Genomic DNA, 25698 nt, shown 5'->3' with positions numbered 1-25698 from the left:
ACAGGTTTGAAATGTTTGCATGATCATACTTCTTTCTAGTTTTTTCTACTAACTCCCAGGTTACTTGTCCTCATATTCTTTCATAGTATATAATTTCCTGCTTCACTGTTATATGTCCATGTTCCCCCATTATGTAATATAATGTCTGATATTCACATTTGAAACACACATCTGTCTTTTAGTCATCTCTTTCCAATGGATAATGTTATTTACAGCATCATTACATCCAAATCTGTCTCGAGAGCCATTCTCCCTTCTGAACACCAGATCTACATATCCCAAAGACACTGAGCTTCTCCTCTAGAATATCACACTCTATAGGAGTTCACCAACTTACTGGCTCTCACTCATGCCAAAAAATACATCTCTTTCTGTGAAAAAGCATCACCACACACACAACAAGCAAAGCTAAAAGTATGAAAGTCATACTAGAACCTTTCTCTTTTTGATTACTCCCTGCATCCATCATACCCTGCAACATGTGCCTCCTTGGTATCTCTCAGATCTGCCCTCTATTCTGTCCCCATTGCCAATGCTGCAACTAAAATCCACTTTACTTCTTTTCTAGATTATTTTATTCACCTCCCATCTGATCTCCCTGTTTCTGGTATGATATGCAGCCCCTAAGCCATGCTTCAGAGTGTCACTGCTAAGACTCAATTTAATTATGTCCTGTCCTTCTCCCATGATCTGAAGGACATTATTTTGTGCTCCCATTGCACTCTGAGAATATCTCCATAGCATATTGTGTGTCACATCCTGCTGCTACATATGTTACCATCAGTTGACTCTGTGCACCTCAGTGATATTTTAAACAGTATCTGTTCAACTTGGAACCCCCATCACTATACTGAAAAAAGCTAGACCTGTTAGATGAACAATCAAGCTAATTAAAATTGAGTTAAATTAGGTTATTTGGTTCCATTGATATTAGCTTTCAGCAATATGTTTGGGGGATGAGTGTAAGAAGGTGCTGGACATTCATTTATTCAGTCAGTCAACAGATTCCTACTGGTCTTACCCCCTTAGAAAGGGAAGCAAGTGACAAACAGACCCAGGCTTCTCAAAGGTGAATGCGTGTGTGAATTACATGGGAATCTTATTATAAAGTGGAGTCTGATTCAGGCTTGGGGTGGGACTAGGAGACTGCATCTCTCACAATGCTGTCAGTGTTCCTGGTTTGTGGACCACATTTGGAGAACCAAAACACTAGAGAGAAAAACTGTTTCTTGCCGAAGGATTTTTATTGTTTAATACATGTACCAAAATTATATGTATACATTGAAAAGAACAAAATGTATGGAATTTCAAGGAAAATGACTAGCTTCTGTCCCATCATTTGCGTCACCAGATCCATTCTTTGATTCTTTGGCTGTCTCTTCTGACTGAGGCTTCCCCAGTGGCTCAGACAGTAAATCTGCCTACAGTGCAGGAGACCAGGGTGCGATCCGTGTGTCGGGAAGATGCCCTAGAGAAGGGCATGGCAACCCACTCCAGTATTCTTGCCTGGAGAATTGAATGGACAGAGGAGCCTGGCAGGCTGCAGTTCATGGAGTCACAAAGAGTTAGACACAACTGAGTGATTAACACTTTTTTCACTCAATCTGCTTTGCTATAGTTTTGGGGTTTTTTGTTTGTTTGTTTGTTTTTTTACTTAATAGTTTTAGGTATATTCTGCTTAGTTTATGCTTTACAAAAGTGGTTTGTAACATCACTCCATTTAAATCTTGCTAATACTTAGTATCTGCTGGGTGATTTTTATGTGCCAGATAATGTTCTAAGCATTTTGTATGCATTGATTCATTTACTCCTTACAAGCAACCAATGAAATAGGCACTATCTCTGTGGTATAGATAGTGAAAACGAATTTAGTCATTTGTCCAAAGTCTCCAGATAGGAAGTGAGGATCCTGTCAGTCTGATTTTTTAACCAGTATTCTATTCTGCTTCTGAAAAAAAGAATATTTGAATCCATATAAAACATAGAATGATTGAGATTATGAAAATGTCATCAACTATAGAACCAAGTTACTGACACACAATTACATTTTCTTTCCTACAGAGCTTTTATCATCTCTTTTCCTTTCTTTGTAAAGCCATCATTATAATAATTCTCATTTCTTAAACACTGCACCATATCAATTAATCCATTATCCCCACTCCCTTCTTTATATGGCAGAAGCCCTTCCCTGCAGGTTTCTTCCTGAGTTTCTTCCAGATCAAGGTCTCAGTTGGATCCTCTTTTTGTTGCCATTGTTGTTTTCAATAGACTTATATTTTAGAGCACTTTGAGGTTCACAGTAAAACTAAGTGGAAGGTACAGAGATTTCCCATATAGCTCTCACCCCCCACACACGCATGGCCTCCCCACTGACAGAATTACCCCACAAATGGTACTTTTGATAGAATCGGTAAACTTCCATAGACACATCATGTTCAATCAAAGTCCATAGTTTGCCCTGGGTCCACTCAATGTTGTTCATTCCATGGGCTTGGGCAAGTGTATAAGGTCTTTACAATAATAATATACCTATTATTATAAGATCATAAGGAATGTCACTGTCATGAAAATTCTCTGTGCTTCATTTATTCATCCCTCTCTCCCATAACCCCTGGCCCACTGATCTTTTCACTGTCCCCATAGTTTTGCCTTCTCCAGAGTGTCATATAATTGGAATCTTACTGGATATAGCCTTCTCAGATTGATTTCATTCACTTAATAATGTGCATTTAAGTTTCCTTCATGTGCATTCATGGCTAGATAGCTCATTTCTTTTTAGCACTGAATAATATTCTTTCACTTCATGGGAAATAGATGGGGAAACAGTGGAAACAGTGTCAGACTATTTTGGGGGGCTCCAAAATCACCGTAGATGGTGATTGCAGCCATGAAATTAAAAGACACTTACTCCTTGGAAGGAAAGTTATGACCAACCTAGATAGCATATTGAAAAGCAGAGACATTACTTTGCCAACAAAGGTCCGTCTAGCCATGGCTATGGTTTTTCCAGTGGTCGTGTATGGATGTGAGAGTTGGACTGTGAAGAAGGCTGAGTGCCGAAGAATTGATGCTTTTGAACTGTGGTGTTGGAGAAGACTCTTGAGAGTCCCTTGGACTGCAAGGAGATCCAACCAGTCCATTCTAAAGATCAGTCCTGGATGTTCTTTGGAAGGACTGATGCTAAAGCTAAAACTCCAATACTTTGGCCACCTCATGCAAAGAGTTGACTCATTGGAAAAGACTCTGATGCTGGGAGGGATTGGGGGCAGGAGGAGAAGGGGACGACAGAGGATGAGATGGCTGGATGACATCACCGACTCAATGGACATGAGTTTGGGTGAACTCCAGGAGCTGGTGATGGACAGGAAGGCCTGGCGTGCTGCAATTCATGGGGTCTCAAAGAGTCAGACATGACTGAGTGACTGAACTGAACTGAATATTCCTTTGGGCTTCCCAGATGACCCTAGTGATAAAGAATGGGCCTGCCAATGCAGGAGTCATAAGAGACATGGATTCAATCCCTGGGTCGTGAAAATCTGCTGGAGGATGGCACAGCAACCCACTGCAGTATTCTTGCCTGGAGAATCCCATGGACAGAGGACCCCAGTGGGCTACAGTTCATAGGGTCGACAAAGTCAAACACAACTGAAGCAGCTTAGCATGCGCACACGCACAGTTTTCCTTTGTCTTGATTGATGCACCACAATTTATTTATCCATTCACCTACTGAAGGACCTCTTGGTTGTTTCCAAGTTTTGAAAATTATAAAAGAAGCTGCTGTAAACATTTGTGTACAGGTTTTTACGTAGACATAAGTTTCCAACTTTTTTGTATATATCCATGAGTGCAAACACTGGATCATATGATGAGTATATTCAGTTTTATAAGAAACCTCCAAACTGTCTTCCAAAGTACCGTTTTGCCCTCCCAGTACCTATGTATGGGAGTTCTTGTTACTCCACACCCTCACCTACTCTTGGTGTTGTCCATTTGATCCTCTGTTTTTTGAATCTCTTTCTTAGCTCATACATCTGTTTTGCTGGAGAACACCCTCAAATATGTTTTAAAGGGCATATAAAAGGCAAGCTCTCTAGATCTTTCTATGACTGAAAATATATTCATTGTACCCTTGCATTTAATCGATATACCAACCACATTGAGAAATCTAAGATAGAATTAACTTTTCCTCTGAGGTTTAAAGGTGTTTCTCTGTTTTATTCTACCATTAATGTTTTTGAGAAGCCTGATGCCATGCTGATTTTCATGTTTCTGTAAGTGACCCGTTTTTCCTCTCAGAGGGCATTTGTTGTTGTTGTTGTTCAGTCGCTAAGTCATGTCTGACTCTTTGTGACCCCATGGACTGCAGTGTGCCAGGCTTCCCTGTCCTTCACTGTCTTCCAGAGTTTGCTCAAACTCATGTCCTTTGAGTTGGTGATGCCATCCAACCATCTCATCCTCTGTCACCCTCTTCTCCTTCTGCCTCCAACAGTTCCTAGCACCAGAGTCTTTTCCAGTGAATCAGCCCTTCACATCAAGTGGCCAAAGTATTGGAACTTCAGCTTCAGAGGGCATTTAGAATCTTCTTTATATCATTGTGCTTTGAAATTTCAAAATAATGTGTGATTTGAGCTGGGCAGGGCAGGGATCAAAGTTTGCTGGGAGGTTCTCAAGAGCAGTACTTGGCACAAAGATACAGAAGTGGGAATCAACAAGGAGTGCTTGGAAGATCTGAGAATCAGCTTTCAAACACAGCCCTTCCGTTAACCCTTGCATGCCCCTTGAGTGGGGCATTTCATGTTACAGAACATAAGTTTTTGTCCTGCATTATTAATAAAGGTGTTGACACCTACCTCCTTAGGGCTGTTTGGAGGGTATATTTAGATAATATATAATTAAAGTTATGAAAAATATATTCTTTTGGTATTAGGTATGAGAATTCCTTGAAGATAGAGTAGATCCATCTTCATTCTAATCTTATTAGGATGCTTTGAGAAGCAGTTGCTTTGGTGGATGTGGCATACAGAGACTGGGTGTTAAGCATGGTGTTCCTACAACATGAGGAAGAAAAATAATACTCTTCACAGCAAAGAGTAGGTAGGAATATTCAGAGCTGAAAAACAAGGAGCTAGGAAAGACAATATCAATGAGCTGGGCCAAATTATGCCTGGAGGATGAATCCAGGAAGACCTTCCTCTCTTCCTCAGTTTTAGTGGAACTAAAATTAGCTAAATTTGGAAAACTCAGCAGTGGTCACGGGACTGGAAGAGGTCGGTTTTCATTCCAATCCCAAAAAAGGGAAATGCCAAAGAATGCTCAAACTGCCACACAATGGCACTCATTTCACATGCTCAGTTTCACATTTCACATGATAATCCTCAAAATCCTTCAAGCTAGACTTCAGCAGTATGTGAACTGAGAAATTCCAGATATAAAAGCTGGATTTAGAAAAGGCAAAGGAACCAGATATCAAATTGCCAACATGCGTTGAATTAAAGAAAAAGCAAGGGAATTCCAGAAAAACATCTACTTCTGCTTCATTGAATACACTAAAGCCTTTGACTGTGTGGACCACAACAAACTGTTGTAAATTCTTAAAGAGAAGGGAATACCAGACTACCTTACCTGCCTCCTGAGAAATCTGTATGCAGGTCAAGAAGCAACTGTTAAAAGGAGACATGGAACAATGGACTGGTTCCAAATTGGGAAAGGAGTATGTCAAAGCTGTATATTGTCACCCTGCTTATTTAACTTCCATGCAGAGTACATCATGTGAAATGCTGGGCTGTATGAAGCATAAGCTAGCATCAAGATGGCCAGGAGAAATATCAATAACCTCAGATATGCAGATAACACCACCCTAATAGCAGAAAGTGACAAGGAACTAAAGAGCCTCTTAATGAAGATGAAAGAAGAGAGTGAAAATGCTGGCTTAAAACTCAACATTCAAAAAATGAAGATCATGGCATCCAGTCCCATCACATCATGGCAAATAGGTGGGGAAACAATGGAAATAGTGACAAAATTTATTTTCTTGATCTCCAACATCACTGCAGATGGTGACTGCAACCATAAAATTAAAAGACACTAGCTCCTTGGAAGAAAAGCTATGACTACCCTAGACAGGGTATTAAAAAGTAGAGACATCACATTGCTGACAAAGGTCTGTACAGTCAAAGCTATGGTTTTCCCAGTAGTCATGTATGGTTGTGAGAGCTGAACCAAAAAGAAGACCAAGCACTGAAAAATTGATGCTTTTGAACTGTGGTGCTGGAGAACACTCTTGAGAATCCCTTGAACAGCACAAAGATCAAACCAGTCAATCCTAAAGGAAATCAATCCTGAATATTCATTGGAAAGACAGATGTGGAAGCTGAAGCTCCAGTATTTTGGTCACCTGATGGGAAGAGCCAACTCATTGGAAAAGACCGTGATGCTGGGAAAGATTGAGGGCAAAAGGAGAAGGGGGCAACAGAGGATGAGATGGTTGGATGGCATCACTGACTCAATGGACATGAATTTTAGCAAACTCATGAGATACTGAAGTATAGGGAAGCCTGGTGTGCTACAGTCCATGGGGTCACAAAGAGTCAGACATGACTAAGCAACTGAACAAGAACAAAACAAAGACTTTGGAGAGAACACAAATAGCTAGTCAACTAGACACTGTTCACCATGTACTGTAAGCTGTAAACCTCTCCTCTATCCCTTTTAGGACATAGGTTTTCAATTCTATGTGCTTTGATAATAATACTTTTATGAGAGTAGACTTTTGTCAAGAGCAACTCAAAGAGAAGAATGAGACAGGTAGCATCTGAATATCAAGTGTAAAGCACTTAGTGTAATAGTCTGCACATGCTTAGAGTCAAATCTTGTCATTATTATTGTTAATATTACAATGTAAGGTAGGACCACCTATCATACTATGTAACCCTGACAGTTCTACACAGACAAGAAAACTGTGCCTTGTAATCCTTCATCTGGTTTCTATATGTGCATTTTTACTTCGTATTAAAAACTTATAAAACTGAAACCAACTATTTTCATGTTTCTATTTTTAGAGGTGCTCAATCTTAATTTGACATGGGAAGATGGAAGTAGAAAGAGTCATGAGATTTTCATGCTGTTGCTTTCTAAAGGAATAGCTAAGTAGAAATGAAGAAATTATATAAAACATCATTCTAATTCTGACAATATTTATCTTAGCAATGCTCTTCTAGAAAAAGGAATGGATACCCACTCTAGTATTCTTGCCTAGAGAACTCCATGGACAGAAACACCTGGTGGGCTACAGTCCATGGGGTCACAAACAGTCAGACACGACTAAGCGACTAACATTTCACACTTCTACCTTTATACAGCCATTCCAGCTCCTAGGAGCCCCATCAACATTGCTTAGGATTGCCTACAGTTCTCTCTCAGTTACAAGCTCAGATTCCTTCCAAACAAAACAGTCAAGTTGCAAACTTTCCTTGCTTGTAGTTCAGTTCATTCATTCAGTCGTGTCCAACTCTTTGCAACCCGTGAATTGCAGCACGCCAGGCCACCCTGTCCATCACCAACTCCCGGAGTTTACTCAAACTCACGTCCATCAAGTCGGTGATGCCATCCAGCCATCTCATCCTCTGTTGTCCCCTTCTCCTCCTGCATCCAATCCCTCCCAGCATCAGAGTCTTTTCCAATGAGTCAACACTTCGCATGAGGTGGCCAAAGTACTGGAGTTTCAGCTTTAGCATCAGTCCTTCCAAAGAACACCCAGGACTGATGTCCTTTAGAATGGATTGATTGCATCTCCTTGCAGTCCAAGGGACTCTCAAGTCTTCTCCAACACCACAGTTCAAAAGCATCAGTTCTTCAGTGCTCAGCTTACTTCACAGTCCAACTCTTACATCCATACATCACTACTGGAAAAACCATAGCCTTGACTAGATGGACCTTTGTTGGCAACGTAATGTCTCTACTTTTGAATATGCTATCTAGGTTGGTCGTAACTTTCCTTCCAAGGAGTAAGCGTCTTTTATTTTATTTTTTTAATTTTTTATTATATATATATATATATTTACTTTACAATACTGTATTGGTTTTGCCATACATCAACATGAATCTGCCATGGGTCATGGCTGCAATCACCATCTGCTGTGATTTTGGAGCCCAAAAAAATAAAGTCTGACGCTGTTTCCATTGTTTCCCCATTTATTTCCCATGAAATGATGGGACCAGATGCCATGATCTTAGTTTTCTGAATGTTGAACTTTAAGCCAAGTTTTTCACTCTCCTCTTTCACTTTCATCAAGAGGCTTTTTAGTTCCTCTTCACTTTCTGCCATAAGGGTGGTGTCATCTGCATATCTGAGGTTATTGATATTTCTCCAAGCAATCTTGATTCCAGCTGGTGCTTCTTCCAGCCCAGTGTTTCTCGTGATGTACTCTGCATAGAAGTTAATAAGCAGGGTGACAATATACCGCCTTGACGTAGTCCTTTTCCTATTTGGAACTAGTCTGTTGTTTCATGTCCAGTTCTAACTGTTGCTTCCTGACCTGCATATAGGTTTCTCAAGAGGCAGGTCAGGTGGTCTGGTATTCCCATCTCTTTCAGAATTTTCCACAGTTTATTGTGATCCACACAGTCAAAGGATTTGGCATAGTCAATAAAGTAAAAAATAGATGTTTTTCTGGAACTCTCTTGCTTTTTCAATGATCCAGCGGATATTGGCAATTAGATCTCTGGTTCATCTGCCTTTTCTAAAACCAGTTTGAACATCAGGAAGTTCACGGTTCATGTATTGCTGAAGCCTGGCTTGGAGAATTTTGAGCATTACTTTACTAGAGTGTGAGATGAGTGCAATTGTGCGGTAGTTTGAGCATTCTTTGGCATTGCCTTTCTTTGGGATTGGAATGAAAACTGACCTTTTCCAGTCCTGTGGCCATTGCTGAGTTTTCCAAATTTGCTGGCATATTGAGTGCAGCACTTTCACAACATCATGTTTAAGGATTTGAAATAGGTCAACTGGAATTCCATCACCTCCACTAGCTTTGTTCGTAGTGATGCTTTCTAAGGCCCACTTGACTTCACATTCCAGGATGTCTGGCTCTAGGTGAGTGATCACACCATCATGATTATCTTGGTTGTGAAGATCTTTTTTGTACAATTCTTCTGTGTATTCTTGCCACCTCTTCTTAATATCTTCTGCTTCTGTTAGGTCTATACCATTTTTGTCCTTTATCGAGCCCATCTTTGCATGAAATGTTCCCTTGGTATGTCCAATTTTCTTGACAAGATCTCTAGTCTTTCCCATTCTGTTGTTTTCCTCTATTTCTTTGCATTGATCGCGGAAGAAGGCTTTCTTATCTCTTCTTGCTACTCTTTGAAACTCTGCATTCAGATGCTTATATCTTTCCTTTTCTCCTTTGCATTTGGCTTCTCTTCTTTTCACAGCTATTTGTAAGGTCTTCTGAGACAGCCATTTTGCTTTTTTGCATTTCTTTTCCATGGGGATGGTCTTGATCCCTGTCTCCTGTACAATGTCACAAACCTCATTCCATAGTTCATCAGGAATTCTATCTATCAGATCTAGTCCCTTATATCTATTTCTCACTTCCACTGTATAATCATAAGGGATTTGATTTAGGTCATACCTGAATGGTCTGGTGGTTTTCCCTACTTTCTTCAATTTAAGTCTGAATTTGGCAATAAGGAGTTCATGATCTGAGCCACAGTCAGCTCCCGGTCTTGTTTTTGCTGACTGTATAGAGCTTCTCCATCTTTGGCTGCAAAGAATATAATCAATCTGATTTCGTGTTGACCACCTGGTGATGTCCATGTGTAGAGTCTTCTGTGTTGTTGGAAGAGGGTGTTTGCTATAGTTGGTGCTCAATAAATATTAATGTATTCAGAAACAACTAAGAAGTAACTACCCAACTCTTAAAAAAACGGAAGCACTCAAAGAGATCTTCATGTTTGGTTCATGTTTTCAGACTGCGGAGATTTAATCTATTCTAATGTCTTTAGGGATATGTTACTCCTTTCTCAGTATTTTTTTCCTCATGGATAACAGGTTCTAAGAAATAGTAATAAAAATATAAGGGTGTGGAGTTGAAACAGGCATTTGAGTCATTATCGCATGCCTATTGAATCACCCTTAACCAGGATCCCCCAACACGAACCATCTGAACATAAGTAACACTTTAGTCCCTACAGCTTTCTGAAGCCTACACCTGGACTTTCTGTGATTATAAAACCGGCAGTTCAACCTGGTACTGGACTGGTATTATTCTCATCCTTATTGGAGTAGAGTTTGCTTCCGCTCAAATATTCAAAGATCTAAGATTATTCGATGAGGCAATGTATGTAAAGAGCCTGGATACACCATAGAAATCTCATGAGTGCAGCTTTCTTCCATGGTATCTCCCTGAGAGGAAAACAGCCCGTTGTTTCTCATTTTTATAAAGAATGGACAAAAAGACAGATTTCAGTGTTTACAGAAATAATGTGAAAGAGTTGTGTGTGACCATAGAAGTGCTTAAACAACTAAGAGGACAGAGGGTAGATGATTTTAAAAATAAGACTGGCCATTATCCAGCTTAGAAACTAGAACTAGAACTTCAAAGTAGTCAGTAGCATGGATTAAGGGTCCTACTGTGTCAAGAGCACTTAGTGAGATATTGTGCTATTTTCAAAGGAATAGTAACGTGACTTCTTTTAAAAGAGATTGTTAATAAAAAGATAGCCATGATGAAACAAAATCTAAATAACCTAAAAATATTAATACAGAAGGCAAACAAAATCTCATACACAATAAGTTGTGGTATTTTGGTTCTACTTTGTTATAAATTGATGCTAATCTTTTTTAAGTGACTAGCATGATATACTTCTTTTCCTACAACAACAATAGTTTGGTAATAATGATATTGTTTTCCAAAAGACCCTAATAGTAACATACCCTCTAAAGGATTTAGTCTAATAACTGTGAATCAGAAATCTTCACTTTCTTACCATGGCTTCTTATATTCTGTGTGAATCTAAGATTATTATATAAGCAGCATGTGTTAACTGCTTCCTCACATATTCATTTTTAAAGGACATTTTGTATGAAAAGATTCATTTTTATATTCAGCATTAAAAAAATAGTACCTTTCTGCTTAGCCTCATACTTCAGCATCTATAACACTATTGAACATACTTGTTAAATTTCTGTTTCTTACTTGACTAGAATTTATTGAGGGTAGAGATTTGTGCTTTGTCTATTTGTTAAAGGCTCCTGGTACAGTGTCTGGAACATAGTAGGAGCTCAATACATTTTATGAAATGAATGAATGATGGTATATTAGATACTCTAGAGGAGTATAAAATTCAGTGGTAAGAGGTACAGTGTAATCTAAGTGTGAATGATTAGGAGAGAAAATCTGGCTGAGATCTTTTTCAATCTACATAGATAGGTGCATTCTGACATCTTAAGTATCTGGCTGTTGATTCCTCGGTTAATAAGATAACAAAAGTAAAATCTGATGAAATCAGATGTACAGAGAGTTTGAGGCTGGTTGAACCTGGTGGCCTTTACAGGTGCAATTTATTTTTACAGCACAAAGAACACTGGATCTTCCCAGAATAACCTGATTCCCACAGAGTTAAATAAAGTTGCTCATTTATCCCGATTCTTGACATACTTCTGTCTTTCTAGACTGTCTAGAAAGATCTCTATTTCCCAAAGGCCTCAGTGTGAATTTTAATGATCCAGTCCACGTGACATCCTATTTTTTTTTTCCATTGCCGTTAGTAAATGACAAGTGAAGGATATTCATTTTAACTTGAAAATGTCAGCTATGCACTTTAAGAGATATATTTTTGCAGCTTGTAATGAGGCGGTGTTTCTTTTTGAAAGAAATACTCATCTCTGATGCAAGTGCTGTGCAGGTGACAACTGATATTTAATAAGCGATGGTTCTTATATTAGTTGCAGTTCTCTAAAGAAAATGTCTCAGATTGCTTTTGAAAAACTCTTAGCATCACTAGCCCAAAGGCATGATGTGACCTTTTTATTACATAATGAGAATCATTTATTATCTTACAATGTATCTTAAAGTCACAGACAAAATGCCACTTTGATAATTGCTTTCAATTAGCTTTGAGCATAGCATATATTCATAAAATGTCTTCTCTAATTTAGACTTGAATTAGAGAAAATTACAGACATAATCTACTTTAAGGTTGTCTCATTTAAGGTGATTCGTAGTTTTATTTCAAAGAAATCAAAAAGAAGAGCTTTAGAACAGTCTCTCAGAATGTTTTAAGCAGGCTTTTCAATATTTGATTCTATTCTATTACCAATTAATTAACAAATTAGAAAGCTAGTTCATCATTTCTGACCTTTTATGCACGTTAGCTTTTGACTTTCATTCTAAATGATTGTTTTGAAATTAAGGCTTGCAGTTCGTGTTGAAAGAGAGAAACAATCTGATTAACAGGGTAAATAAGGCTTGCCTTGGTACCAAGTACATCTTGATGTGGGGGTATAATTGAGATTCTGAGTACTATAATGGTGCATCCTTTCCTGTCTTAAATAAATAATACATAACTAATGGTCAATAAATTATACTAGATAATCATGTGGCATGAATGAGGAATTTGGGGGTTTAATACAAGCCAGGTTAGAAATAGTATGATACTTAAAATGTAATTTCAATTAAGTTTGGTTTCTTGTTAGCACCCTGAGCATTGGTTTAAAATCATACCTTATCTTCCTTAAAAATATTTTTGCAATAATAGAAACTCTGAAACTACATTTTACTCTTGTGCTGTTTCAGTAACACAGGCAATGTGATTAACCTTAACAGAGATTCTCAGAAATTCATATTGTACCCAAGGATTACTCCCTCCTCTTTCTCTCTTTTTTTCCCTAGATAAAAATTATACACAAGAACCAAGCCCCAATGCTGATGGGTCCTCCTCCCAAAACCGGGTTGTTCTGCTCCCTCGTCAAAAGAACCAGAAACCGAAGCAAGGAATAATCCCGTATCATTCCACTGTTGGCACTGTTATTAGCATAATTGGGCCATGGAACACTTATGCTGGAAACCTTTGAACAAGTTCAAGTCTCCTGCTCATGTAACATCATGGAATCGGTTTGACAGTTTTTGTGACTGAGTTAATGTAAAATTCAGCTAATAGGAAATTTATTGTCTCAGTTTTCATGGGCATCTTTGCATGAAGAAAGCGGAAGTTTACATGAAGTGATACTGCATATTTTTGTTGCATGCATTCCCATAGATTTTTATGTCTCCTATCCATTCCTTCACCAATTTCCACGTACTAACCTGTAAGAAAAGTCTGTACAATAACAACAAAAAAAGGAAATGTCACAGAAAATGTGATTCCAGTTATTAATAAGCACTACTTAATAATGCTTCAGTGATCATAATTGCAGATTGCTATACTTTTCCCTTTAAGAATCAAACAGCATATCAATGATCTTTGACCTATGACTTGAGGAGCAACTTTTAATTGAAAGGTTTATTAAATAGTTGTCTATTTGCTGTATCTAAATAGTTTTCCTTTGACTTCTTGATGCTTCTGAGTGGAATTTATTAATATGCTTCTGAGTGGAATTTATTAATAAAATATCAGGTGTAAAATTTTCTTGTGCTGAGAAGTAGGAAGTGGTTTTATTTTGTTTAGTTTTGTTTTTAATTCTACACATAAGTGAAATCATGTTACTTGGCAGTAAAGTGTGTTAATATGACAAGCCTTATTCCCTTCTGCATGTGAATCTAGAAGAAAATTCTTAATCACAACAGTAACCAAATAGATGTTTGAAACTATGTGCCTAAGTGTATTTCCCACCAAAGATTCAGAAAAAGATGCTTGAGAGAAATGGGTTATGCATAATTAATTAAGCATCATGAAGAAAATTTATGGTTCTAATGATTAATTTTGTGATGGCTAAAACTCTGGAAGAGAAGGGATTACCCATTAATTATAATTAAAAATCTCCTTTCACAGACAATAAGCTATGCAACACAATCAAAGCTCAATAGCTAATTTCTTGCTTTTTTGGTCATTTGTGAGTATAGGTGTCTATAATTTTGAATGGGTCAGCTAAGTACACTTGTGAAAGTAAATGATTGTATCATTTCCTTTCGAGTATAAATTGATCCCTTAATAATATTGAGCTCTTTGAAGTCAATCATGCATGCAGTTGGCACCCTCCCTTTTCAACTCCTGCACTCCCATCTCCATGACTTTTCAAATATTTATTTGGAAATAATGCCCTAGATTGTTATTAAAGTTTTTCATGGCATGGCTGAATTCTCTGACTGTTTGAAGAAATTATGGAATAGTATTTTTAAGTGTTTCATTTAAACCTATGATATAAAATTAAATGCTTGTTCTGAGCAGTTTTGGTATTGTTCATTCATATTGAGCTGCATCTCCTCGTTGCATGTTTTATGTTTTTAAACATGCCATAAGGAAAACAAGTGCTTGAAATGCATGGTTTATTAGTTTCTCTCTCCATTCTGCATTAAAGTACTAATGATTTTCAGTTCTGTTTTTCTATTGATTCATTCATCTTTGAATTATAGATAGCATTTAGTGATTCTTGAACATAATCCTGTACATGGACTTATGGATTTCAAATTAAATTGCTATAATTTTTGTTCTTTGATTGGAAGACTCAACTGAATGTTGTTATAGCAAATAACTACTCTCCAGCAATGTGCTATCCTGGAAGATTATGTCTAAAGCATTTTCTTTTAGTGTTTCAGGAACATTGGATGGTAAATATAAATCAACAAAAGTTTAATTGCTTTAAAAATAAAAGCTTTTGAATAAATTAAGACATTATTTAGCATTCTCAGGAAAATTATCATTATAGTTGCAAATGTAGCACAGCAATCACTTGCCCTAGTATAATAAAAGTTATTTGGCAGAGCAGCCATCTAGACCAGAAGAAATCTCAAAGCAGTAACAAATGCATTACTGACATAATGTTACATAACACACACATTGATTTTTGTGTATCTATGGTTACAGGTAATAAATATTTTCACACAGACTGACAACATTTTCTGTAATGGGCCGGCAGGCTTTGTGTCAGAAACATACTCTGAAGGCACAAATTATTTTGTGTTCAGGACAGCATACAATTATTCCCTGGCTACCTTTCATAGTTTGAAGGCAGCACCAGTTTGTGAATCAGTTTTAACAATCTGTGCACTGAAGAGCTGTTGAATAGACAGTGAGATGAGAGAAATCAAGCAACCTGCTTAAGACCTCAATAGTTGAAATACTGGGCTGTAGCTTTCCTTCAATGTAGCTATGTAGTTATAATTAGTAACAATTGTAGTTACATCTTCAGTCAGTGGGATTCATTGGTACCAATCATAAATGTTCAAACAGGAATCGAACTTTCCTCTCCCCAGCTCACTTTGCGAAGATACTGATGAGCTTGCCCTTCAAGAACACTACTCTAGGGGTTTGGAAAGTGATTTTTAAAAACTACTTTGATAGTTTTGAAATCAGAGAAGATATTCTCACCATTTTCTGACAGCTTCAAGTGAAGAATATGTATTTTAAGAAACATTCCAAACTGAAAGCTCTGTGGTATATAGAAATATTAAATACAGTTAGCTTTGTAAGGTGGAAACTTTTCTTATATGTGTGTGGGTCGACGTTTGCATTGTTGAGTCAACCTTTTCTAAATACAGTAGATATAGTTGTATAAAGTTTTAAATGGATGAAGCTCTTGAGTAAATATCATACTGGGATTTCTGGGTTCAGAGGAAAATGGGAAAAGAGATATGTACTTTGCTGAATATTGCCATACACTGAATAGATAAATAGAAATTCCAAAATAAAGCTGGATATCTATGCTGCTAACAGGAAAGAAGGTGTCTGTGTAGAATGGAGAATTTTAAAGGACATAAATGTATTCCTCTACTTATGTGTGTATACCATGTATATCTGATGCTGTTAAATTTATTGTGGAAGGAAAATATATCTGGGAGGAAGTAAAGAAAATAGAATTTTAAAAGAGTTTTTATTTTTAAACAGATTGTGTGATTATAGCCAGAATAAAGCAAAAGACTCAGATATTTAGTGTATTCTACTGCAGGGGGAAATTTAACTCCAGTGAGAATTATTGAATGAGATATATATGTTTTTTTTTTTCACATTTTGTTCTTTTTTCCTTATTTAGGAGGATGGGAAACAGTTGTGCTTTTCAAGGAAGAATCTGTTTTGAATCTCAGACTGTATTCTACTTGAATAAGACAAAACTTTCAAACAGCCCCATTCCTTTATGTGTCAGAAGTTTGTTTCTCATTGGTTATAAAAAGGAAAATGTTCCTCTCTTGGCACATATTAGCCCAAAGAGCTATTCAAATAGAGTACATATATTCTAAATGAAAATATTAAGCCCTTGTAATATATGTTGAGGATGTAAAATTTAAATAAATAAATAAACAAGCAAAAATGTGCCAAGGAGCTTTTATTTGGGGAAATGCAGAAATCACCCCCTAAGTCTCTCAATGAAAGTGCATTCTATTTAAATAAAGTTTGAATAAAATCACATTTAAAGGATTCTCTATATCCTCATTGTGTTTAAAAACATGGAATTCATTCATTTCATTATGCTATCTTATTTTCTCAGAAAGTGTTATTATATATAGTATTCTGCTTTTTGAAATAAAAATGTTAACACTCGGTTATGTCATTCCTTTCCACCATTTTGCCCAACTTTTGTCCATAAATTAATTCTTCAAGCAGCTGACAATCTACCCCGGTGGATATCCACTGGGGGTACCAGGCAGGCCACCTGTCTTTTGTCAAAGATAAAGAGTCTGAGTATTGGGGGACTGAATTTTGGTGTCATTAAGAATTGAACCATTTCTGCTTTGCTTGGCCCCAGGATTCTGCTAAGAACAATGTTCCACCAATTTTATAAATTCCAGGAATGCCAGCAAACCCACTGATTGCATCAAGGGAACCGAAAGACTAGACCGGGGATTCTGTGAGGGTTACATTCAATTTTCTGGATGAAACTGATTTCTGATTTTATTTTGGGTAACAGACTTCACCAGATATCTCACAGGCACTGAGTAGGTACACAATATTTTACAAAGGAGCTGCAGAAATTAAAGAATTTTTTCGTGATGTAAATCCCTAAGTGCCTTTCCATCTATTGGAAGAGTTAACTAAATTGTTGACTAAGGAAATGACCAAGTTGGGCTTCCCTGGTGGCTCAGTGGTAAAGAATGCACCTGCATTGCAGGAGACAGAAGGAGACACAGATTCAATCCCTGGGTCAGGAAGATCCCCTGGAGGAGGGCAGGGCAACCCATTCCAGGATTCTTTCTTGGAGAATCCCATGGACAGAGGAGCCTGGCGGGCCATGGTTCATGGGGTCACAAAGAGTCGGACACAACTGAAGCGACTGAGCACACACGCATAAAAAGACCAAGTTAAGCAAAATGTGATACATATTCAAATGAGAAAAGATTACTTGGTTGAAGGATTTAAAAAAATCCTCCAGAGAAGATAAATCTGCAAATGGCTTTTCAGGCTAACTTGTCTTTATGTGAAGAGACAAAGAGAAAGAAGGAGCTCTTGAATCAGGGAAGATGAGTGAGGGTGTGGGGTTAGAAACCAGGTCCTCAGGCTTCGTTGCCTCAATTCATCAAAAGATTAGGGAATTCATGTATTAGACCTTTGAATAGTGGATCTTTAAAAAAAATTATTAGAAGCAAGAAAGGGAAAAAAGGAGCATGGAAAAAATAAAGAAGGGAAGTAATTCGGGAGGGAGAGAGAATAAAGGCAAAACCCCAGATTAGGATTAAGTGACTATCAATTAATTTTGCATCCTGGAATCAAGGAAAATCAAGGAGAAATAAAAATACAATTACCAAGTCTGACTTGGAAAGCCTCCAAGCAATATCTGGCCAGCCTACATTTTCAGAGAGTTTTAACTAAAAGTATCTTAATAATATAATTTAAAAACTCTAAAATTTACAGAAAACTAAAGTAATAGAGAATACTAATTGTACAATGTGTTAATGATAACAGTTTTGTAATAGTTTTCTACAGAGCAAATAGATAACTCGGTCTTTTCTCTACAATGGTTGAATAAGTTTTTTATTTTTTTTTAAATTTTTTTAAATTTTTTTTTAAATAATCTCTTTTTTTAAAATTTTATTTAACTTTACAATATTGTATTGGTTTTGCCTTTCTAATTCCTGTTGGTAAGATCCCATGGTCATTCCTCCAAAGTGACATTTTTGTGGTTATATATTTTTGAATTTTTATCTTATATTGGCATATAGTTGACTAACACTGTTGTGTTACTTTCAGTTGTAAAGTGATTCATTCTTTTTCAAATTCCTTTTCCGTTTAGTTTCTTAAAGAATGCTGAGCAGAGTTCCCTGTGCTATACAGTATGTCCTTATTCTTTATCCATTTTCAATATAGCAGTGTGAACATGTCGATCTCAAACCCTCAATCTATGCCTTCCCCTGACCCTCCCCTCCCAGAGAACCATAAGTTTGTTCTCTAAGTCAGTGACTCTGTTTCTGTTTTCTAAATAAGTTCATTTGTATCATTTTTGTCTTGTTTTTACATTCCTCATATGCCTGATATCAGCTGGTATTGCAGAGAATTCAAGCCCTTTAACCCCCCTTCAGTTCAGTTTGGTCGCTCAGTCGTGTCTGACTCTTTGCGACCCCATGAATCACAGCATGCCAGGCCTCCCTGTCCATCACCAACTCCTGGAGTTCACTCAAACTCATGTGCATCGAGTCAGTGATGCCATCCAGCCATCTCATCCTCTGTCGGCCCCTTCTCCTCCTGCCCCCAATCCCTCCCAGCATCAGAGTCTTTTCCAATGAGTCAACTCTTCGCATGAGGTGGCCAAAGTATTGGAGTTTCAGCTTTAGCATCAGTCCTTCCAATGAACACCCAGGATTGGTCTCCTTTAGGATGGACTGGTTGGATCTCCTTGCAGTCCAAGGGACTCTCAAGAGTCTTCTCCAACACCACAGTTCTAAAGCATCAATTATTCGTTGCTCAGCTTTCTTCACAGTCCAACTCTCACATCCATACATGACCACTGGAAAAACCATACCTTTGACTAGACAGACCTTTGTTGGCAAAGTAATGTCTCTGCTTTTCAATATGCTATCTAGGTTGGTCATAACTTTCCTTCCAAGGAGTAAGCGTCTTTTAATTTCATGGCTGCAGTCACCATCTGCAGTGATTTTGGAGCCCAGAAAAATAAAGTCTGACACTGTTTCCACTGTTTCCCCATCTATTTCCCATGAAGTGATGGGACCAGATGCCATGATCTTCGTTTTCTAAATGTTGAGCTTTAAGCCAACTTTTCACTCTCCTCTTTCACTTTCATCAAGAGGCTTTTTAGTTCTTCTTCACTTTCTGCCATAAGGGTGGTGTCATCTGCGTATCTGAGGTTATTTATATTTCTTCTGGCAATCTTGATTCCAGCTTGTGCTTCTTCCAGCCCAGCGTTTCTCATGATGTACTCTGCATATAAGTTAAATAAGCACGGTGACAATATACGGCCTTGACGTACTCCTTTTCCTATTTGGAACCAGTCTGTTGTTCCATGTCCAGTTCTAACTGTTGCTTCCTGACCTGCATATAGGTTTCTCAAGAGGCAGGTCAGGTGGTCTGGTATTCCCATCTCTTTCAGAATTTTCCACAGTTTATTGTGATCCACACAGTCAAAGGCTTTGGCATAGTCAATAAAGCAGAAATAGATGTTTTTCTGGAACTCTCTTGCTTTTTCCATGATTCAGCGGATGTTGGCAATTTAGTCATGGTCTAGTTCATTCACATCCTCACAGGACCCAGAGGCCAGTATGCCAGGATGAAAATGGCCACTGAACTCAGAGTAGAGCTGTGTTTGTTGGGGTCCCTTTTACTTGAGGTCAAGATTAGTTATGGATGCTTACCTAGGCTGGGCTTCCCCAGTGGCTCAGTGATAAAGAATCTGCTTGCCAACACAGGAACCGCTGGAGACTTGGGTTCAATCCCTGGGCTGGGACGATACCCTGGAAGAGATTGAGATGGAAACCCACTCTAGAATTCTTGCCTGGAAAATCCCATGGGTAAAGGAGGCTGGCGGGCTATAGTCCATATGGTCGCAAAGAGTCAGACACGACTAAGCGGCTGAGCACGCATGCAAGCTCACCTAAGGCTACGTGCAGTGTTGCCCGATGTCCTGGTGGATGAGTTGGTCCCCAGAGTGAAACAGTGCTCTAGGACTCAACCGTATGACTGAGCAGGCTGCTGCTCCATCCCTGTATTCATCAAGCTTTGGAGTGGGCCCATGCCAGTGAGATAAATGGAAGATCCGGCGTGGGAACTTCAAGATAACTCTGCCTTTGGCAGCCCTAAGAAGGTTCTTGACACAGCGGTGTAAAGTTAATCCCAGCTGCTTTTTTCACAGAATATGTTTCAGGAGAAAATTAATCTCTCTAAGCCTCAGTTTTCTCACCTGTAAAATACAGATAAACACAACACGCATTTCAGGGTTATTGTGAGATTAAATCGAGGTAACTTTCAAAATTACTTTCTATTGGCAAGCATTCAAATGACTTTTTTCAGCTTTAATGGAAATATAATAGTAGTAATTTTGGTAGTAGCAGCAGCAGGAAAACCTCTTTGTCCCTACTTCAGCCCTTCCTCTTCAATGCCAACTGTATTTGTCTGGAAGTAGATGATTTTCCTTATTGGATCACTGTTTTTTACATGATAAAAGTTCAAAATCTTCATGCATAGAGGGCTTTCAGAAGTTGTGCCTTGTCAACCTTTCCTGTGTCCTCTCCCCTCTGACCCCATGTGCAAACTTAGTTACAGCTATTTGCCTTCACCAAATATACCATGCTCTTTCAGGACCATGCAGTTTGTTTTTATATAAGATTGGTTTTTTATAAGATTTTATAATCACTGCCACATTCCCTTCCTCAAGGGTTTGTTTACCTCCATTCAGAAGGATTTCCGGAGCCACGCTGGTCTTGAATGCATTAGAATGAGTTATTCCGATGAGTTTATTTTTGTGCTCCTTTAAAACTCTGACATCTATTCTAAAGTTCTTTCACTCTGTATTTTAGATAGTTACATACCTGATTTTCTCATTAAATTTATGAGTCATTTGAATGCTAGCCTTGGGTCCTCATCATTAACTATTCCCCTGGACTATCCTGTATTAGATATCCAATAATTTTTGAATGAATAAATAACAACCACTAAAATAAGTCCCAGTCACTATAAAATGTATTCCTTGTTTCAGAAGAAAATATTAAAAAGGAAGGGAAAAGTCTGTAATAAATCATAAAATTGATATTAATACCACAGAAGAAGTATTTTATTATGCCTTATAAACGTTGGGTGAGTAAACTTATACTTTATCCTAATGTCCTTTTCATCCCGTCACTTTCCCATATGCAATAGTACAGTATTTCCAACTTAGTGAATTTAGTGACCAATAGTAGTAAAGAATCTGGCTGCGATGCAGGAGACACAGGGGACTCAGGTTCAGTCCCCTGGAGGAGGAAATGGCAACAGACTCCAGTATTCTTGCCTGGGAAATCCCAGGACAGAGGAGCCTCCAGGGCTACAGTCCATGGGGTCGCGAAAAGTCTGACAGGTCTGAGCACACACAAATGGATGTTAGTCAGTCTGCACAGGATCTGCATGCCCGTGCTGTAGTAAGAGCAATGGACAGCTGCCTTCTCCAAAAGAAGCTGGGGAGATGATAAGCAGACTAAGGGCCCCCTCATCTTTGGAACCTGTGAACACGTTACAAGACAATGAGGAATTAAGGTCTCAGGAAGAATCAAGAATGCTACTCAGCTGACGTTAAAACAGAGTATTCTGAATTATCCAGATGAGCCCAATGTAATCTCAAGAGCCCTTTAAAGTAGAAGCAGTCAGAGTCAGAAGAGGAGATCAGAGTCGGAGAGCCTTTGAGAGTGTGTTCCAGTGCTCATGTATGGATGTGAGAGTTGGACTGTGAAGAAGGCTGAGCGCCGAAGAACTGATGCTTTTGAACTGTGGTGTTGGAGAAGACTCTTGAGAGTCCCTTGGACTGCAAGGAGATCCAACCAGTCCATTCTAAAGGAGATCAGCCCTGGGATTTCTTTGGAAAGAATGATGCTAAAGCTGAAACTCTAGTACTTTGGCCACCTCATGCGAAGAGTTGACTCATTGGAAAAGACTCTGATGCTGGGAGGGATTGGGGGCAGGAGGAAAAGGGGACGACAGAGGATGAGATGGCTGGATGGCATCACTGACTTGATGGATGTGAGTCTGAGTGAACTCCGGGAGTTGGTGATGGACAGGGAGGCCTGGTGTGCTGTGATTCATGGGGTCGCAAAGAGTCAGACACGACTGAGCAACTGAACTGAACTGAACTATATACTTTATCCTGGTTTTAGTTATTTGAAAGTTTGTAGTATGATTTTTCCCCTTCTTGGGACACCAACGACACTTGCTACTTTGCCTGTAGGAGGAAGGAATGATAAAAGATGACTTTAAAGGAAAGGTTTAGAGTTACCTTCTCAAATTAAATTATTATGTCAGTCCCACAATTTCCTGCACGTTCCCTTGCAAGTTCAGCTTCAGCGGGAGCAGTAGCTGAACAGAGTCAACTAATGAAGCCTCCCATTCTTCCAGGTCAGAGCCCTACTTTTGCTTTTGGATTGCTATCCCAGTTTGAAGCCTTGAAAGAGTGTGCTTGGTAAACGCTAATTAATTTAAACTGGTTTGTGTGAAAAGTGTCAGATAGTTTGAGGGGGAAATTAAGATACCTTGCCAATATTTTACAATGTAAAAGACATACTGGATTCTATTTCTAAACAAGAATTTCCCAAGTCAAAGGAAGATTGCAGCCAGATGAAAACTTAAACTTAGCATATATTTAACCTGACTCCTTTTCCTATTCTGGAACCTTCACTATGGTGAGTTGCACACATTGAAATTGCCACCCACCCATCTGGGGAAATTAAATCAAATTGGTGGTCTTGGTACAGTTTAGTGACAAAAATTCCCTCCTTGAACTTCAGGCTCCCCTGAACTTTTCTCCAACTAAGCCTCAACTTTTGGATTTCTTTGTCTCTGCACTGTCCAGCTCCAGCAAGAATCCCGTTGAGGCAATTTAGCCAAATTCCCCAACCTCCACATCTGATCATGAGATAGCTAATCAGGTTTCTCATCCCCACCACTACCCATCAGATGACACTTGATCACTGTGCCTGCCTTCGGCGAGAATGCCCCCTTGCCCCAGATGGTGCTTCTGAGTAATTTTCCATCCAATTCTAAGTAATTTGCCACTTAGCTATAAATCCCCATTGCCCATGTCATATTTACAGTTGAGTCCAGGCTCTCTTGTCTATCGTAAAGTTCCGTTACAGTGGTTCTATTACCGAACCAAACTTGGGTCTGCACAGTAAAGCCAATCTTCTAACACTGGTTTGTGGTGAAGGAAAATGCAGTTTTTACTGCAGGGCACCATGCACTGAGTCAAGGCAACTAGTGTGCAAAAAGCGGGAACTCCATGATGGCTTTCAGGGAGAGGTTTTTAATGACAGGGTGAGGGACAGTCGCCAGGTATGTCATCAGCTTGTGGACAAAGTTCTGATTGGTTGCCAGTGAGATCACTGGGAGACAACATCATCAACCTTCAGGTTCCAAGGGGTCTGGGGTCTATGCGCTCTGGGGCAGCATGCAGTTAACTTCTTCCACCTGGTGGGGGTTTCAACATTTGCAAAGCAGCTCAAAGGATATGGCTCAGAATATTATTTAGTTCCCTTAAGGAGGAACTAAAGGTCCTTGACTTTATTTAATGGCTAAATTATTATTTTGTCTTGCTTGACTGTTTTCCTTCATTGCTGCATTTTCTCACTTCTCTGATTAAATTTATTCTTTGCAACCTGGTGTAGCCCTAGGAGGCTAAGATTTTTCTACAAAGAGGCAGTTGGAAGACATGGGGCTCAGGGGTGGAGAGTCAGGGTGGGGAGCCCCCTGGAGTCAGAAAGGCTCCATGGGGTCCTGGTGGGTTACAGTTCCTGTACCTCTCTCTATAGCCCCTGCCCCAATAATGATGTTCTTACCCTGCTTAAACAAGTGTCAGGGAACAAGTGTCAATGTTTTCATTACCATTAATCTCTGATATAATGAAAAATTCATATAACGATGGCATATTACCAGAGTCTAAGGACTGTCTCAAAGTTCCAGTCCTATAAAATAATATTCCCTTTCAGAAATTTATCTTCCAAATAATTTGATTAAATGCAATCAAATAATTTGAAAAAAAAAATCAGAATGTAGGAATAACTGCTACTGTCCTTGGAAAGATTTAAGAAATTGATGCCTTGCAATTTTGTAATATAGGCACTTGTCAAAGGGCCATACACCCCAGATCCTGAGTTCACCTGCAGCTCTGGAAAGATCCCTACACTGACCCTTCTCTGCCGGGAACACTCACCTGCAAGGAATTAAACCTGCTAGGGCATGCCTAGGCTCCACTCAGAAGTGAGGTCTAGTGTTAGCCCCCAGCTCAATTTTCCATCAGTTGGAGTGGAAGTCCACTGATAAATGTCCCAGCTTCTCCTGTCCTTTTAGTCCTGACAATTTGGAGGTGTGGTTTCTCAGAGGGTTGCCAGTGAGACTGAGTCCCAGTTGCCTACAGCAGTAGCCCCCTCACTGACATACGCTTTTTTTACCTTGTCTTAGGTCTCTTGCCTGCCTCTGTTTCTCACTTTTGCTTCCAGGTTTTACCTTCGACATGAACTCAGTTCAATTCAGTTCAGTCGCTCAGTTGTGTCTGACTCTTTGTGACCCCATGAATTGCAGCACACCAGGCCTCCCTGTCCATCACCAACTCCCAGAGTTTACCCAAACTTATGTCCATTCAGTTGGTGATGCCATCCAGCCATCTCATCCTCTGTCATCCCCTTCTCCTGCCCCTAATCCCTCCCAGCATTAGAGTCTTTTCCAATGAGTCAACTCTTCACATGAGGTGGCCAAAGTATTGGAGTTTCAGCTTTAGCATTAGTCCTTCCAATGAACACCCAAGACTGATCTCCTACACCCAATCTCCCTCTTCTTTGGAGGGAGCCTTGTCTTGAGGGAGCTTTTCTGAGCACAAAGGCAGCACTAACATCCTACCTAAGACTGCTGCTTTTATAAAGGGAACTAGTTATCAAAGCTTAAGGGAAAGGTGACAAATACCCAAAGAGGCCAAGAGGGTGTGAAAAGGTAAACTGAGTCATGTTAAACATGTTGAGTTAATTTGAGTGGTACATATATACAATAGAATATTATACTCAGCTATAAAAAAGAACACATTTGAGTCAGTTCTAATGAGGTGGATGAAACTGGAGCCTACTATACAGAGTGAAGTAAGTCAGAAAAGGAAACACATACTGGACATTAATGCATACATATGGAATTTTAGAAAGACAGTACCAAGGATCATCCATGCAGGGCAGCAAAGGAGACACAGATGTAAAGAACAGACTTTTGGACTCTATGGGAGAAGGTGAAGGTGCGATGATTTGAGAGAATAGCATTGAAACATGTATATTATCATTTGTAAAAAAGATGACCTTCATGACTGTGCATGAAGCAGGGCACCCAAAGTCAGGGCTCTGGGACAACCCAGAGGGATGGGGTGGGGATGGAGCTGGGAGG

General features: G+C 39.0%; 1 protein-coding gene across 8 annotated transcripts in view; it reads left to right on the top strand.

Annotated features, from left to right (window-relative positions):
- Window positions 1–14828, top strand: part of DGKB (diacylglycerol kinase beta) — an 870186-nt gene extending 855358 nt beyond the window's left edge. For all 8 annotated transcript variants that reach the window (XM_019958478.2, XM_019958484.2, XM_019958481.2 and 5 more), the window contains one exon: window positions 12894–14828. In XM_019958478.2, the coding sequence (XP_019814037.1) occupies window positions 12894–13001 (108 nt within the window). In that variant the 3' untranslated portion in view covers window positions 13002–14828. The remainder of the gene's footprint in view (window positions 1–12893) is intronic.
- The last annotated feature ends 10870 nt before the right edge of the window (window positions 14829–25698 follow it).

This window comes from Bos indicus, chromosome 4, assembly GCF_029378745.1.
Source record: "Bos indicus isolate NIAB-ARS_2022 breed Sahiwal x Tharparkar chromosome 4, NIAB-ARS_B.indTharparkar_mat_pri_1.0, whole genome shotgun sequence".
Lineage (NCBI taxonomy): Eukaryota > Metazoa > Chordata > Mammalia > Artiodactyla > Bovidae > Bos > Bos indicus.
Note: the sequence above shows the minus strand (reverse complement) of the source record. Positions and strands in the feature narration are given on the sequence as shown.